The 15,470-nt window shown below is 41.5% G+C and overlaps 1 protein-coding gene across 1 annotated transcript in view; it reads right to left on the reverse strand.

The window, feature by feature from the left end:
• The window catches only part of kif6 (kinesin family member 6), a 474,098-nt gene that overhangs the window by 416,935 nt on the left and 41,693 nt on the right, over positions 1 to 15,470 (reverse strand). Inside the window, exons 4-5 of the mRNA XM_041187334.1 lie at positions 8,204 to 8,351; positions 5,016 to 5,125 (exon numbers count right to left, since the gene is read on the reverse strand). Of these exons, the coding sequence (XP_041043268.1) occupies positions 5,016 to 5,125; positions 8,204 to 8,351 (258 nt within the window). The remainder of the gene's footprint in view (positions 1 to 5,015; positions 5,126 to 8,203; positions 8,352 to 15,470) is intronic.

A 15,470-nucleotide genomic window follows, 5' to 3' on the forward strand; every position in this document is an offset into this window, starting at 1 on the left:
CAAATTCCATGGGCAGAATTTTCTGCCTGTCAGACGGGCGGGCCCGACTCAATCTCCGGCAGGCGGGGAGCCGATCCCCGCCAGAGAAGCGGGCCCCACTGCCATTTTACGTGGACAGGCCAATTAAGGCCCGCCCAGCGTGACGCCCGGCGAGAAGCATTATGCGCTTCCTGTGCGGGCGGAGGGGGGATATTCCCCAAATGCGAGAGCTAAGAGGCTAAGTGCTGTCTCAGGGAGATCACTGAAAGCCTTAATGTCACACGAAATGGGACACGTTAACAAATTTCACTGAAACTTTAATAAACTTTTTTAAACCCTACATGAAACCTCATCCCGCTGGTGGATGAGGTTTCATGTTTTTTCAGAAGCCCGCTGGAGCTCCTGGCCTGCCCAACAACCTTAAGGTTGGACGGGCAGGTCCTTTAATTGTTTTAATTATCCTGTCAATGGCCTCAATTGGCCATTGACAGGTCGGCGGGCCCGCAGCTGATCGCATTCTGTCACCCGCCTTCCTGAATATTTAAATGGGGCGGGATGACGTAGGGGGTTCCCCCCGACGTCGTCCCTCGTTATTTTCGCGCCGGCAAGTGGGACCTGCCCCCTGCCCGCCGACAGAAAAATTCAGCCCCATGTGTAGAAGTAAAATAGCTAAAGACAATGTCATTAAAGGTGGAGGCCAATCAGAAAAGCAAGCAGCACACAATTGGTACCTAAGACTAGAGTTAGTCATGGGGCAGAATTTTGCCGTCGGCGAGCAGGGGGGCGGGGTCCGCTCATCGACGCATAAAATGACACAGGGTGATGTCGGGCGGAACCCCCAACGTCATCCCACCCCATTTAAATTTTCAGGAAGGCGGGGGCGCAGCAAAATCAACTGTGGGCCCGCCGACCTGTCAATGGCCAATTGAGGCCATTGACAGGATCATTGACACAATTAAAGGACCTGCCCGTCCAACCTTAAGATTGGCGGGTAGGCCAGGAACCCCAGTGGGCAATAGAAAAAACATGAAACCTCATCCACCGGCGGGATGAGGTTTCATGTAGGGTTTTAAAAAGTTTAATAAAATGATGTAAATTATGAGGATGTCCCATCTCATATGACATTGTCACATGAGGGTGACATGTTAGGGAATTTTTTTTTTTCCACTTTTCATATTTTTAAAAGTGTAAGCGATCTCCCTGAGATAGCACTTAGCCTCAGGGAGATGTGCGCATGCACGAAAGAGCGCACTCTCGCATTTGGGGAATTCTCCCCCGCCCACACAGGGAGCGCATAGCGCTTCCCACCGGACAGCACGCTGGGCGGGCCTTAATTGGCCCGCCCATGTAAAATGGCGGCAGGGCCCACTTCTCCCTGCCTGCCGAAGATTGGGTCGGGCCCGACAGGCAGAAAATTCTGCCCATGATTTAGGGAGTGAAGAGGGCATGGAGGGATTTGTAAATGGGGATATGGATTTTGAATGAAAGTCAGGGAACACAGGAATAACAGTCAAGTGGGACTTGGTGGAGGACAGAATAAGGCAGGGATGAGACTTCCAGCAGCAGTGAGAATGAGATAAAGATGGTGGTGGGAAATATTAGAGATAAGTAAATGGCAGTCTTGGTGACTCCTCAATTCAGAGTCAAATAAGACACAGAGATTATACACCACCAGATTCCCCTCGAAAGGATAACGAGATTGGGGTTAGGTTTAAAGTTCTTGTAGAAAACAAACCGAACGTTTTTCCTTTCACCGTTATTAATTTGGAAAACATTAAGGCTTATTCATTACTGGATGTCAGGCAGCACAATGACAGTTATCAAACTGAGGAGGTATATTATGACACAGCTGATGGTAAAGGCTGAGTTGTTCAAATACCAGAGGGAAACTTAAAACAACTATCATAATCCATTGATGCAATTTATAATTTCAAAATGCAGACTTTGAATTCAATAGGAATAAGACCAACGAGTCTCGTGGTTTTTATATAAAACTAAATTAAACATTTATTAATTTAACAACAAATTAAACACATACACATGGCTACAACTTACTACGAGAAAAACTTTTAACAAATCCCCAAATTAATCACCCCCAGGTAAATCTCCATCAAGGCAACAGTAAACCATAGGCTTTAAACAGACACCAGGCAAAGCACATTTGACCTGACGAATTTCAAATGAGGTTCCTTTGTAAGTCGGTTGGAGGCATACAGGCAGATTAGGCCTAAATGCCTCTACCTTACACACACAAACTCCTTTCTTTATTGGCCTAGCTTTCCCTTTGAATGTAAATTTTCCATTGTATCACTAGGTCTTTTGAACTTCAGCGCTTCTCACAAAAAACCCCTTCCATAGCATCAATTTTATTAGTAAGCTGAAAATAGACACATTGTTTGGCTTTTCCTAGCTAAGTGCAAAATTTTACCCGCAATCTTGAATGGTTTATTCAACAAATACAAATGAACACTTTACCTTCCTGTTCTCCTTACTGTTCACCCAATTAACATCTCAAAACTACTTTACAGTAAAGCACCCAGACTAGCTGGCTTCAATCCAATTAAGACACACACAGTCACACACCGAGACAAAGACCCCCACTAGAATTCTATTTTAAAAAATAATTTCCAATAACATTATTCACATTAATTTCTTTTCATGACAAGGTAGCAGAGAAGTAATGAATATTTATGGAGGCTGACCCCAATATACAGAAAGTGGCATCAAGGGGCAATGTAAAGTTGAACTGCAGGGAGCCAAGGATAGAACCTTGGGCTCTCCTGAGGTGACAATTTGAGAGGAAAAAGTTTCATAGGAGATATGCTGGGAAAGGTAGGAGTGGAAAAAACAAAAATTTCATACAAAAGAGATAATGGAGCAGGATAAAGCACTCCTGGAGAGATAACACATCATGGCTGCAGACACAGAAGATGTAACTGGTAACTCTGATCAAGGCCTCTCAGCCTTATGGATCAGGCTGAAACTGAACTGAAGGGATTCAAACAGGATAAAAGCAAAATACTGCAGATGCTGGAAATCTAGAACAAAAACAAAAATACCTGGAAAAACTCAGCAGGTCTGACAGCATCTGCAAAGAGGGATACAGTTGACGTTTCGAGTCAAACAGAAACTGGTGGGCAAGGTGAAAAAGAGTAGAATGATAACATTTGTGTTTTATCAGTAACTACTGGTAAGATAAAAGCTTCAGGAATGATAGTGCATTAGAAAATACAGAAATAAATGGCATGTGTGGAAAGGCATTTCAGCCATTTATATCATGAGTATTGGATCAGATAATAGATTTTCATTATACAGAAACACAAGCATTTGAAGGAAGACAAATTTATTCCAATCAATCCTGAAGGGAAAAGACAAGTAAAAAATGGGCAGAATTTTGCCCTTGTCGGCAGGGTCAGTGAGGGCGGTCATAAAGCCGCCCGCTGCCTGCCTGCCCAGCACCAAACACATGCTGCAGCATTCAACGCTGCCTGTGCGGGCGGGGGGAGGGGCGGCAAGCAGGGCGAGCAGGAAACTTCGCACGTGCGCTAATGCACACTGGAAAAGCTCCCTGAGGCAGATGAGGAGTTCTGAAAAACAAAAATAAATAATTTTTGTGTGTTAAAAAAACATGTCCCAACAGTCACATGAGCAGGGATACGTTATGAATGAGATATAAAATGTTTTATTTTATTTTTATTTGCTGTTGGAAACCTCATCCTGCCCATGAATGAGGTTTCCTAAAAAGTGCAAAGACTGCTCGATCTTTTCGCCTGCCTGCCAACCGTAACGTTGGACAGGCAGCGAAAAAGTTAAATTAATTAATACTTAATAGGCCTTTTAATTGTCGATGGGCTTGCTGCCGATTCCCGCACGCGCCCACCGACCGAACTATCGCGTGACTGCGCGATGACGTCAGGACACTCGCCTGACATCACTGTGTGCCATTGCACGCGCAAGCGGGTCAGACGCACGCTCGCCTGCCGAGGTGAAACTTTGCCCCGTATATTTACATTAAAAATACCAACTGAATTTTAATGATTTCACATTCAGCGTTAAGTATGTCGAATCCAACTTTGATACATTTTCAGAATATTTTTAAATTCTTAAAAAAAGAGGAACAAGAAAAGAGGATTAATTAGAATGCAAAGTACTCCTGACTCTTTGTGGATTGCAACATTCTTATTATTCTTTGCCATATAAAAAAAACTATATGGATGAAATTGAAATAAACAGAAAGGAAAATCTCCCATTTGCGTTATTGCCTTTTTAGCACTACTGCCCAAGACAGATTTCACCCCTCAATTGCCCTTGCAAACTCCTCAATCGTATTTTAATAGAACTTCAGTGTAGCTAATCAAAGATCTTCCATCCAAACAGCTTGCGATTAATTCAAACAGACATCTGTCATCTGGCTGGTGTCTGTAGGGATCAATCAGATTCTAGATCACAAGAAAGGACTTAGTGGCAAGTCACCTCACAAGCCATGAACAATGTCATAGAAATCTATTTGTTTCCGAAAACAAAAACTACAGACAGTGTGTTATTTTTAGCGTGCGTCATAAGAAATAGCAGCCGAAAGTTTGAGTTTGTCGTTGACCAAACATAGCAAGCCCTTTAGCAACGATTTTGTTTTGCAAAACATTAAGCTATTTGAAGTGATTATCACTCTCCAGATTCTTCCATAGTCTCAAGTGGTCTCTTCCAATGACTACTTGGTGGCTGTTCATTCTTCTGGGAGAACCCAGCAATTAAATTAACTTTAAAGCAATGTGAGAAATAAACAAAAGCAGACATCAAACAAAAAAGCATGGCCACAAGAAGTACAGGGTCATAATCAGAACTCTTCAGAAATAATGAGTCAATGAAGGATTTTAATGTCACAAATATGCAACTGATGTTGCAGACAGTAAATATGTTAAATAACCTATTCAACTTCTTTGGCAATTTATAAATGCTTTTCCTCAAAGGAACTACTTCTGAGAGCGAAAAAAGGGAGTAGATTATGGAAAAGGGCAGCTGAAATTAATTGAACTCACGGCAAGTCTTCAAGTTTGGAGGCATCATGACGTGGATCAAGAAGATCGTAACCACATTCATTGTAAATTTCCAAGTAGGAAATGTGGGTTGTGTAGACTTTGCCGCTGTCCTGCTCCGAAGGAAATGAAACAAATTTTAAAAAGAGGTGAGCCCTGATACAGATGGTTAGCTATTTAATTTATTACAGCAAACTCTACAGTTTTGCATTTTCACATTATGATTTTTAGTTCAACAGTTTACTATGACAGTTATATTTTTTCTAAAACCTCAGACTAGGCAACTGAAAAGGTCATACAAAGGAAAAAGAACTAAAGTTGATTTTTTTCATGAGGCCAGCTCCAGGTGCTGTTGGCTCACTCAACGAAGTCAGTTAGGGCATTAAGCGGTACAACATTGCAGCCAAGTCGTACAGCAGATAGACGCATAGCATAGATTCATAGACGTCTACAGCACAGGAGGCCATTCGGCCCATTGTGTCCGCACTGGTCAACAAAGATCTCATTACACTGATCCCATTTTGCAGCACTTGGTCCATAGCCCTGGAGGCTATGGCAATGCAAGTGAATATCTAAGTACTTCTTAAATGTCACAAGAGTTTCTGACTAAACCACCCTTTCAGGCAGTGAGTTCTAGACTTCCACCCTCTCTGGGTGAAAAACTTTCTCCTCAACTCCCCTCTTAGCCTTCTGCCTCTCATCTTAAATCTGTGCCCCCTGATTATTGACCCTTCTACAAATGGAAAAGGTGTCTTCCTATCCACCCTACCTATGCCCCTCTTAATCTTATACACCTCTATCAGGTCCATTCTCAACCTTCATTGCTCCAAAGAAAACAACCCCAGCCAATTCAATCTTTCCTCATAGCTCAGACCCTCCAATCCAGGCAGCGTCCTGGTAATCTCCTCTGCACCCTCTCCAGTACAATCACATCCTTCCTATAATGTGGTGACCAGAACTGCACACAGTTCTTCAGTTGTGGCCTAACCAGCATTTTATACAGTTCCAGCATAACCTCCTTGCTCTTGTATTCTATGCCTCGGCTAATATAGGCAAGTATCCCATATGGCTTCTTAACTACCTTATCTACCTGCCCTGCTACCTTCATGGATCTATGGATATGTACACCAAGGTCCTTCTGATCTTCAGTACTTTCCAGGGTTCTACCATTCATAATGCAATCCCTTGCATTGTTAGCCCTCCCCAAGTGCATTACCTCACACTTTTCCAGGTTGAATTCCATTTGCCATTGCTCTGCCCACCTGACCAGTCCATTACATAGAAACATCTATAGAAAATAGGAGCAGGAGTAGGCCATTCGGCCCTTCAAGCCTGCTCTGCCATTCATTAAGATTATGGCTGATCATCCAGGACCTCATCCTTCCCTACCTCTGTAATCTCTCCAGCCCTGCAACTTTCTGAAATGTAAAGATACTATGATAATGTGAATTATCTGCACTCTCCCAATTTTGGCCTCCACTTTTAATGACTCCAAAATTGAAGGCTGTGCTTTCAGTTACCAAGACCCTAAGCTCTGGAATTCCCTCCCTTTTTTTTTGCTTTTTTAAGAGACTCCTCAGAAACTACCTCTTTGATAAAGCTTTTTGGTCATCTGTCCTAATAATTCCTTGTGTGGCTCAGTGGCAGATTTTGTTTCATAACATTCCTGTGAAGTGGCTTGAGACTTTTACTATGTTAAACTAGTAATATAAATACATGTTATCTCCCCGTAGAGTATTTACATGCAGCAGACAGTAAAAGCATTGCCTGATGCCCAAATCTGAACAGACAGAGGGAAAAAGAGATTATAGGAAATACTGAATAGCTGTCAGGGCTCTTATCTTTCTATTTTTCAGTTTTCCTCCATTCTCGTGCTTTTTTTGTCAGGGGTTCTTAACAGGGTGAAGTTCTGACAGCAGCTAGGACATCGAATGACAAGTTGCTTCCCTTGTTGATGATGACTCCACAGTACATTTGTATATCATCCATATGGTGGGTACAGAGCAGTAAAGGCAGGTCCAGGAGCGATTACCCATCTGATTTCTCAGTTGGGAGCAATCCCACTGCAGCTAAGCAAGAGCAGTGGGGAGAAGCAGGGCAAGTGAGGCACCTGTATGTGTATAGTGAACACCTGGTTAAATGTAAAATTTCACTCATGTTTCATTTTGTATGGAAATCTTCAGCTGCAGTGGTGTGTGAAAGTCATACAAGGCCATGCCCAAGTGAATTGTCACCTTTAATCAGCTGTGCATCTTGAAATTGCAAATCCATTGTGACAAAGGAGCTGAGATTTAAACATCGACAAAGATGCTGGCTGGTACTGGGTGGATGCTGGCTGGTACTGGAGAACAAATAGAATCTACCTAGCACGTTAGACAGCGGCAACAGTCCTATATAACGGTGTGCATCTCCTTTGCAGGTTGTATCCAACACAAATGATTCAAAACATTGAATACATTGTCATTAAGGTATATAAGTATACCTTAAAATGGAACTCCAGTTCGGATCAGTATCAGTCATTTCCAAGTTTTACTATTTTTTTCTTTCTGGGATACTGGAAATACTGTACAGAAAACAAAAGGGAACAAACTGGACTTCTCTGACTGCCAGGAAATTAGCGAAGGACTAAGATTCTGCCACAGGGATAATCACAACAGTTAATGACTTTTCCATAGCTTAAACTGAGGCCCATAGGAGGAAACGTCTGCCAGCTCTTGATTTTGTTAAGTTTCCTATGTCTCCTGTTGAGACACCTAAGCCAGGTAAAGAACAAACAGGACTCAACAGGACTGTTAGTCAGACTTGCATAATTTTCCTCATCCAGATGGGGTTGCCCCAACCAGCAAGCTGACTTAGCTGATGAAACTCTCCACAGATGTGGTTTTAGAGACAGTTGAAGACTGAGGCTTAGACACATGACATTAAATCTAAAAATAAAAATCTAAACCGAGCTAAATGTATGCACATGATCATTTGCTCTGAATTCCTCTAGTAATTCTTTCCCCCTTAATATTTTCTTTACAAGCTAATTTATGTTATATGGCAGTAACAGGTTTCCTCGTGTTCCACATCACAACTTACATAAATTTCAATACTTGGACTACACTTACTTCCCTTGCAATTGTAACCAAACCCCCTACTGCTTTAGCATTAGGAACACAAGTGAGAAGCTAACAGATGAAACACTTTACCTTCTGAAACTCCCCAAACATGTATGAGAGTGTCCTGGGAATGATACCCCTGTCACTGTATCGTTCAGCCCCTCCTGTAACAGTGAATGTCTTCCCACTGCCTGTCTGCCCATAAGCAAAAATAGTGCCATTGTAACCTGCAAGGACACTGGAAAGAAAAATAAACAAATATTAGTGCTGGTTATTAATCATATATTTTAACATAAAATTTATCTGATCTCAGTTATCCGAATCATTTATAGGCCAATAGATAACATGCTGGCCTAGATTTTCCTCTCTGGTGGGATCCTGCCAGAACTGTAGCCAGTCAGAATTTCTACTCATATGCTTAGTCCTGCATTGGCCTGAAATTCACCAGCTGAGCCACACAATAATATTAGTGACAGTCTTCTAGTGTTAGCCCCACTAGCGGTCAGAGGCACATCCACAGGAAAGAGTGAAATAAGGCTGGTGAAGATTCTACAGCCTTGATGGCTGTAGTGGGCAGCAAAATCTTACAAAATTTTTAAAACTGAGTGGATCCAGAAATGTAATTGATATGACTTATATGACTTAAAATTTAAGTTCGATCCTTCACGCCATAGCAACTCAGGACACCAGGGATACACAGAATTTCCAACATAAAGCACTGCGGTACTAACAGTAACAACTTGCAATTAGAAAGCACCTGAAACACAGAAAAAATTCCAAAACACATTGGAGGCTTAATTCAGAAATAGATGCTGAGGTTGGTCAAAGAGGTAGGTTTTGAGTATGAAAGAAGGAAGAATAGATAGAGAGACGAGGAATAGCAGGGAGGGAATTCCAGATCATGAGGCCTAGCTGAGGACATAGCCACCAACGATGGAGTGAAAGGTAGGGGGAGTGCACAAGTGTTCAGAGTCAGAGGAACAAAGCATTCAGTAGAAGGGTCGTAGGTGGTCACAGAGATATGCTGAGTGCAAGGCCATAAAAGGATTTAAACACAAGAATGAGAATTTTCAGTTTGAGGTATTGAAAGAGAAGGAGAGCATGCAAATCAGCAAAAATTAGGGTAACAGGATACTGGGATAGGATATGGGCAGCAGAACGTTGAACAAGTTCAAATTTATTAAGGGTGGAAGGCAGAAGGCTGTCCTGAAAAACGTTGGAATGTTTGGGTTTGGAGGTGATAAAGGCATAGGAATAGGATGGAATGTGTGGGCTAGGTCTGAACTCAATGCCTTTGTTCTTCCCAATGTTTAAGTAGAAGAAACTAAGCTCATGCAAGATTGGACATTGGCAAAAAATCTGCCAGCACAGAGGCAGTAGAAGGGTCAAGATTAGATGTGGAAAAGGAGAGGATCATGTGTAGATCCTTGGATAACATCAGATGCAATCGTGCAATGGAGAGGTGGAAAAGTTTAGGGAGGTTAATTCCAGAGCTTAGGACATAGTCCAGGGGTCTGCAACATGCAGTTCATGAAGGAACCATTTGCAGCTCCTGACATTCATCGGTCAATGGTAATTAGAAAATGTTATATTTCATTTCTTTTAAACTTTTGTCAACAGTATACTTGTGAGAAAGTATTAAATTAACAACTTTTTCATAAAAACCTTTAAAACTTTGTTAAATTGTCCCTCTATTGTTTTTCATTATTATTAGAATTTGAGTAACAGTGTTGTGGCTCTTAAGATATTGCATTTTTTTTAATTTTGAAAAATGGCTCTGCCTGTTATTAAGGTTGCCGAGTCTTGATCTGGGCAGCCAAGAATACAGCTGCTAATTATTGTTTTGAAGGAAATTGGGGATACATAACAGGCCAGAATTAAAAGAACACATATATCTCTCAGATAAGATTAGGCCACAGAGGAATATGAGTAAATGATAAGATTTTAAAATAGATGCATTACTGGAACCGGAGCCCATTTAAGTCAGGGCACAGGAGTGATGGTAAATGGAACTTGCGAGCTAGGACATCATTAGAACTCCCAAACTCCTCTTCAAATAGTACCATGGATTCCTTTATAGAGAGGACAGAGGGGCCCTCAGTTTAATATCTCATCTGAAAAAACAGTCATTCCCTTAGTATAGCACTAAAGTGTCAGTCTGAATTATGTGCTCAAGTATCTAGTATGGGGCTTGGACCTTCTGGTTCAAGATTGCTACCACTGAGCCAAGGCTGACACCTAGACATTAGAAATAATGTTAGGGAACTAGAGTCACCAATTAGAATGGATGGAAACAACATTGCTGCCTTGGAACTAAATATTGCCAGTTTTAAAAGTTTCAGGAGACACAAAGAAGTAAATACACAGAAGAAATTAGTGTTGTTAAAGATATAATTCCAGCCACAGTAAAACAAAAAATGGCTTATTTGATGGTGATACTCAGACAGTGTCTGGGAAAGGTTAAGAAATAATAAGAGATCAAACCATATCGGGAGTACATTATGGACCACCAAATGTGGGAAAGAAATCAAAGATGAAAATTATAGGCAATTTAGAGAGATTTCCAGCAGTGACAAAGTTGTAATTATGAGGGACATAAACTTCTGCCTCAGTAAATCTCAGGATAGTTAATGAGAAAAATGGGGAGGAGGTTTCAAAAATGTTTTAGAAAGCATTCAAAACTGATTCCGTAATCAGTATGTTGCATGATGTAACAGAATATCCCAAAGAAAAATGCAGTGCTGGATCTAGTTCTCAACAATGAAGCAGCTCAAGCAAATAACCTGACATGAGAGAATTCTTGGCAATTAATGAGCATCGCTAATTAAGGTGATTATAGAAAATTCAGAGCATTTCACAATAAATACCGATTTGCAGTTTTAGCCTGAAGAGACACACTGAAACCATGGCAGGTTACCACCTATCAAAGATGCTGGCATGCAATCGATATCTCATATGACCTCCAGGGCATAACCCAACAAGAAAAAGATATGCATCCCCTCCTTTCCCATAAAAGCAACACTTCTGTTCACAATTAGGAATTGGATTTAGAGTGCTATAGTTTATTCCACTATGATCCTTGGCTGTTATTTTGTACAATACAATGCTTCAAGAAACTACCTGAAAACTATAAGCTGTTTGAGACGTCCTGAGGTTGTAAAAGGTGCTTTAGAAATATTTATCTTTCTCTTTCAAATATAGAAGTCTTTTTTCCTAATTCAAATATAGCTGTCACTTTCAACAGACAGAACACTGACCCTCACATTATCATACAAATATACTGCTTGGATTGTAGTGCCTGCAATTGAAAGTTTTAAATGTTGGCATAAGAGCTAAAGATTTCAGACCGAAAGATTTAAGACCAAAAAGGGCCTTATGTCCAAATTAAACTACTCCCTGTAAGCCAAGAGTTAACAGAGCCAAATATTTCAGTCAATCCTCATTTCATTAATACGCTCTTGGGGCTGAATTTTGCTGTTGGCGATCAGGGGGTGGGGCCCACTCGCCGACGCGTAAAATGATGCGGGATGACATCGGGGGGAACCCCCAATGTCATCCTGCCCCATTTAAATTTTCAGGAAGGTGGACCCGCAGCGGGCGGGATGAGGTTTCATACAGGGATTTAAAAAGTTTAATAAAGTTTTAGTGTAATTTATGAACATGTCCCATCTCGTATGACATTGTCATATGAGGGGGACATGTTAAGGAGTTTTTTTTTTCTATTTTTAACGTTTTTAAGACTGTCAGCGATCTCCCTGAGGCAGCACTTAGCCTCAGGGAGATGTGCGCTCTTTCGTGTGCATGCACGAAAGAGCGCTCTCTCGCTTTTGGGGAATCCCCCCCCCGCTCGCACAGGAAGCGCATAGCGCTTCCCGCCAGATGTCACGCTGGGCGGGCCTTAATCGGCCCGCCCACGTAAAATGGCGGGAGGGCCCGCTTCTCCGGCAGGGATCAACTCCCCACCCGCCGGAGATTGGGTCCGGCCCGCCCGCCCAGCAGGCAGAAAATTCTGCCCTTGGAGTGAAATAGATTTTTCTCCAACACTCTAAAAATCAAGAACCAATATAAAGAGAAAGCATCTTAACTCTTCGGTAGAAATAAGTAGCAAAATAATGTTGCACCCCAACATTAAAGTGAAGCAATTTTGACCATTCAGGTGGTGAACCATGCAAATGAAGTTAACCAAGCAATATGGCTGACTCTGTGTTCAGATGTCCTCTGAAGTGGCAAGCCACTCAGCTGTGGCAATTATGGACAGGCAACAAATATTGGTTTTGCCAGTGATGCCTACATCCAACGAAAGATATAAAAAAGGTTAAAATGAAATATTTGCAATGTATGAGGCAATGTCATTAATCAATACTGTACTGCTCACCAGTATTCCTCCCTGAAAGCCTCTACCTGCTGGTCACAATATAATTACTGTGTCGCCGGGATTCCATAGCTGTCATCAGTAATTATTTTTAAATCCTGAGCAAGTCAACAGCTCAGTGCTCTTGCATTATTACAAAAAGTCTTCTGCAAAAATTTTGCCAATTTGTGTGCTAAGACTTTTTTGGTTTAACATCCTGCGAACTATTGTTTTCAGCCACATTATTTTGGGTAAGGGAAAGGAACTGAATATCAAACACTTTCCAGTTGAAGGGGATGAAGATGGAGACCTAGCTGTTCACATACAGTCATTCAATTACACTGGCAGATTTACCATCTCGCTTCATGATGGTAGCCTGGATTTGGATGCCTCTGTCCATCTTGAAACTAAACAAAAAATGGCAGACGGTCTGCAGAAGACCCGCCTCCATTTCCAGCTCTGTGTCCACTTTCGTCACCATGGGAATCAGGGCATACAAGTTCAGGCAAAAGCTGCAGGAGCCATTACTTGTAATGGAAAAAACTTTCCAGACCCCATTTTCACCATTCCCAACACTGCAGTGAAGGACTTGGAAGCATCTATTTTCATTTGTTCATGGGATGTACCATCGCTGTCTAGGCCAGCATTTAATGCCCATCCCTGATTGCACTTGAGTAGGTGGTGGTGAACCACCTTTTTAAAACGCTGCAGGTACACCCACAGTGCTGTTAGGGGGACAGTTCTAGGGTTTTGAACCAGTGACAGTGAAGGGATGGCAATATATTTCCAAGTCAGGATGGTGAGTGGCTTTTGGCAGTTCTCCTCCAAGCCACTCACCATCCTGACTTGGCAATTTATCACCGTTCCTTTATTGTCGCTGGGTCAAAATTATGGAACTCCCTCTCTATTAGCGCTGTGGGTGTACCTGTACCACATGGACTGCAGCAGCTCAGGAAGGCAACTCACCACCACCTTCTCAAGGGCAACTAGGGATGGGCAATAAATGCTGGTCCAGCCAGCAAAGCCCACATCCCATGAATGAATTTTAAAAATGTTCCTTGGGCTGTTCTTGCACTCTTTCTTAATTAAGGGTGTCACATTTGCCAGTCTCCAATTCTCTGGAGAGGACTGAATGTTGGTAGTGGTTTGTCATATTTGCCACTCTCCAATCCTCTGGAGAGGATTTTATGTTGGCAGTGGTTGGGAGTAGTTTGTTAAGTAAGTATGTATATGTCACGTGTATTTACCTCTATTGTGTATGTTTTCCATTAAAATTAGTGGTTTAAACAGTGAAACGTTAATTCTGTTTCTCTCTCCACAGTTACTGCCTGGCCTGCTGAGTTTTTCCAGTGTTTTCTGTTCTAACTTTGTCATAGTCACCTTTGTGGTTAGTCAGCGATATCTATTGGACAATATTAGCGTACTACACTTCTTGGTATAGTCAGTTATAAATGCTTACAGTATTTTCAGTAGTGAAATAGCAGTAAAACAATGGTAACAAGCTGAAGGCTGGCAACAGAAAAACTGGTAAAAATAATTCAGGGCCATTGTTGCAGAAAAGAGGCACCACACATCCCAGTAAATAGCATTACAGTCTGTTCAGAACAAAAGAGGTCACCAATAACTGTAAATTACTGTAGGTAAGTTAAACCTACAACCAATGGGTGAATTCATAACAGCTTTAATGTTTCAAAAGACGCAAAAAAAATCAATCCCAGCCACAAACTAGTTATAGAAAACCTTCACCTGTGGAAAGAAAACAGAGAGAGCGAACATAGCCTCAAACAGCACTCAAAATAAGTACAGAACAATAAGGAGCCAGCATCAGCACACCCATGGCACACTTCACACTGCTACCATAAGCCTTTAGCCTGGGTGAACATCCAACAGGCTGGTAAATATACAATTGCCACAAGAGGTTGGAAGACGCTAAATTAGAGTTATGGAGTTTAAGCATTTGCACAATGGCCGAATCTTATAGGACAACCACTATATGCATCTGCAATACCATGGGGGTTTTACTCGTGGAATATTAAAAGCCTCGTACATAGCACACACTTCACAGAAGTACCATATTCCCAATTTCCTGTAGGACTTGACCTACTACAACATTCTCTGACTCATAGCTGGTAAAGCAGAGATCATAAAAAACCAGAAAGTGAGGGAATTGACCAGAAAAATAACAAGAAGCTACTAAGGACTTTTGGAAACAAGTCCTGGTTGAACAGCCAAGAGAACTTACCGATTAAATAATGGTAAACCTATCAACACTCTCAAATTAGTTTCTGAAAGAATTTCCAACTGTCACTTTTTCTCCATATCTTTAGTTCATCCCCTTAATAGCAGTAAAGAGGTCGTGGATTTAAAATTAAGGAGATAAAAGGGGCAGTTTTAATCTTGACCACCCATAAGACATACCCACCGAAGTTCAACAGTCATCCCATGGGTTCCGATGTAGACCTGCTCTTCTGAGCAGATGAGAGGGGCACCTGCTAGAAGCTTAGTAGGATACTTCTCTAAACATGCAGATCTGTATCCAATGACATAATTGGGATCAGAATGTTATTTTAACCAACACTTACATAGAGGAGTTGTTGTGATCATAGTAGGAGCTGAGAATATCTCACCATTTGTGGCATCAAAACGAGTCCGCATGTGATTATTCAATAGCATGCCAACCACCATCCCGTATTTACCCAACTCTTATTTTAAGAAGCACTTAAGTTTCTTACCCTACTTCATGTGGGGAAAAATGTTGCAGATGCTGTTAATAATAAGATTTCAAAAGTCAACATTAATTCAGTCCACTTGCACCCACAAATTCAAATCTAGTTTTTCCAAACAATAAGATTTTTTAAAAAACAAAAAATTGTTCTCCACAAAATGACAATTCAAAGGACTGGATTAGCACATTGCACTTGCAGTATTAAGTGAATATTTGCATTAGTTAAGTAGACTGTGTGGATAATGTCAATATGTTTCTTGGTGGGTGTATGGCCACAGAAG

This window comes from Carcharodon carcharias, chromosome 5, assembly GCF_017639515.1.
Source record: "Carcharodon carcharias isolate sCarCar2 chromosome 5, sCarCar2.pri, whole genome shotgun sequence".
NCBI classification, from domain to species: domain Eukaryota; kingdom Metazoa; phylum Chordata; class Chondrichthyes; order Lamniformes; family Lamnidae; genus Carcharodon; species Carcharodon carcharias.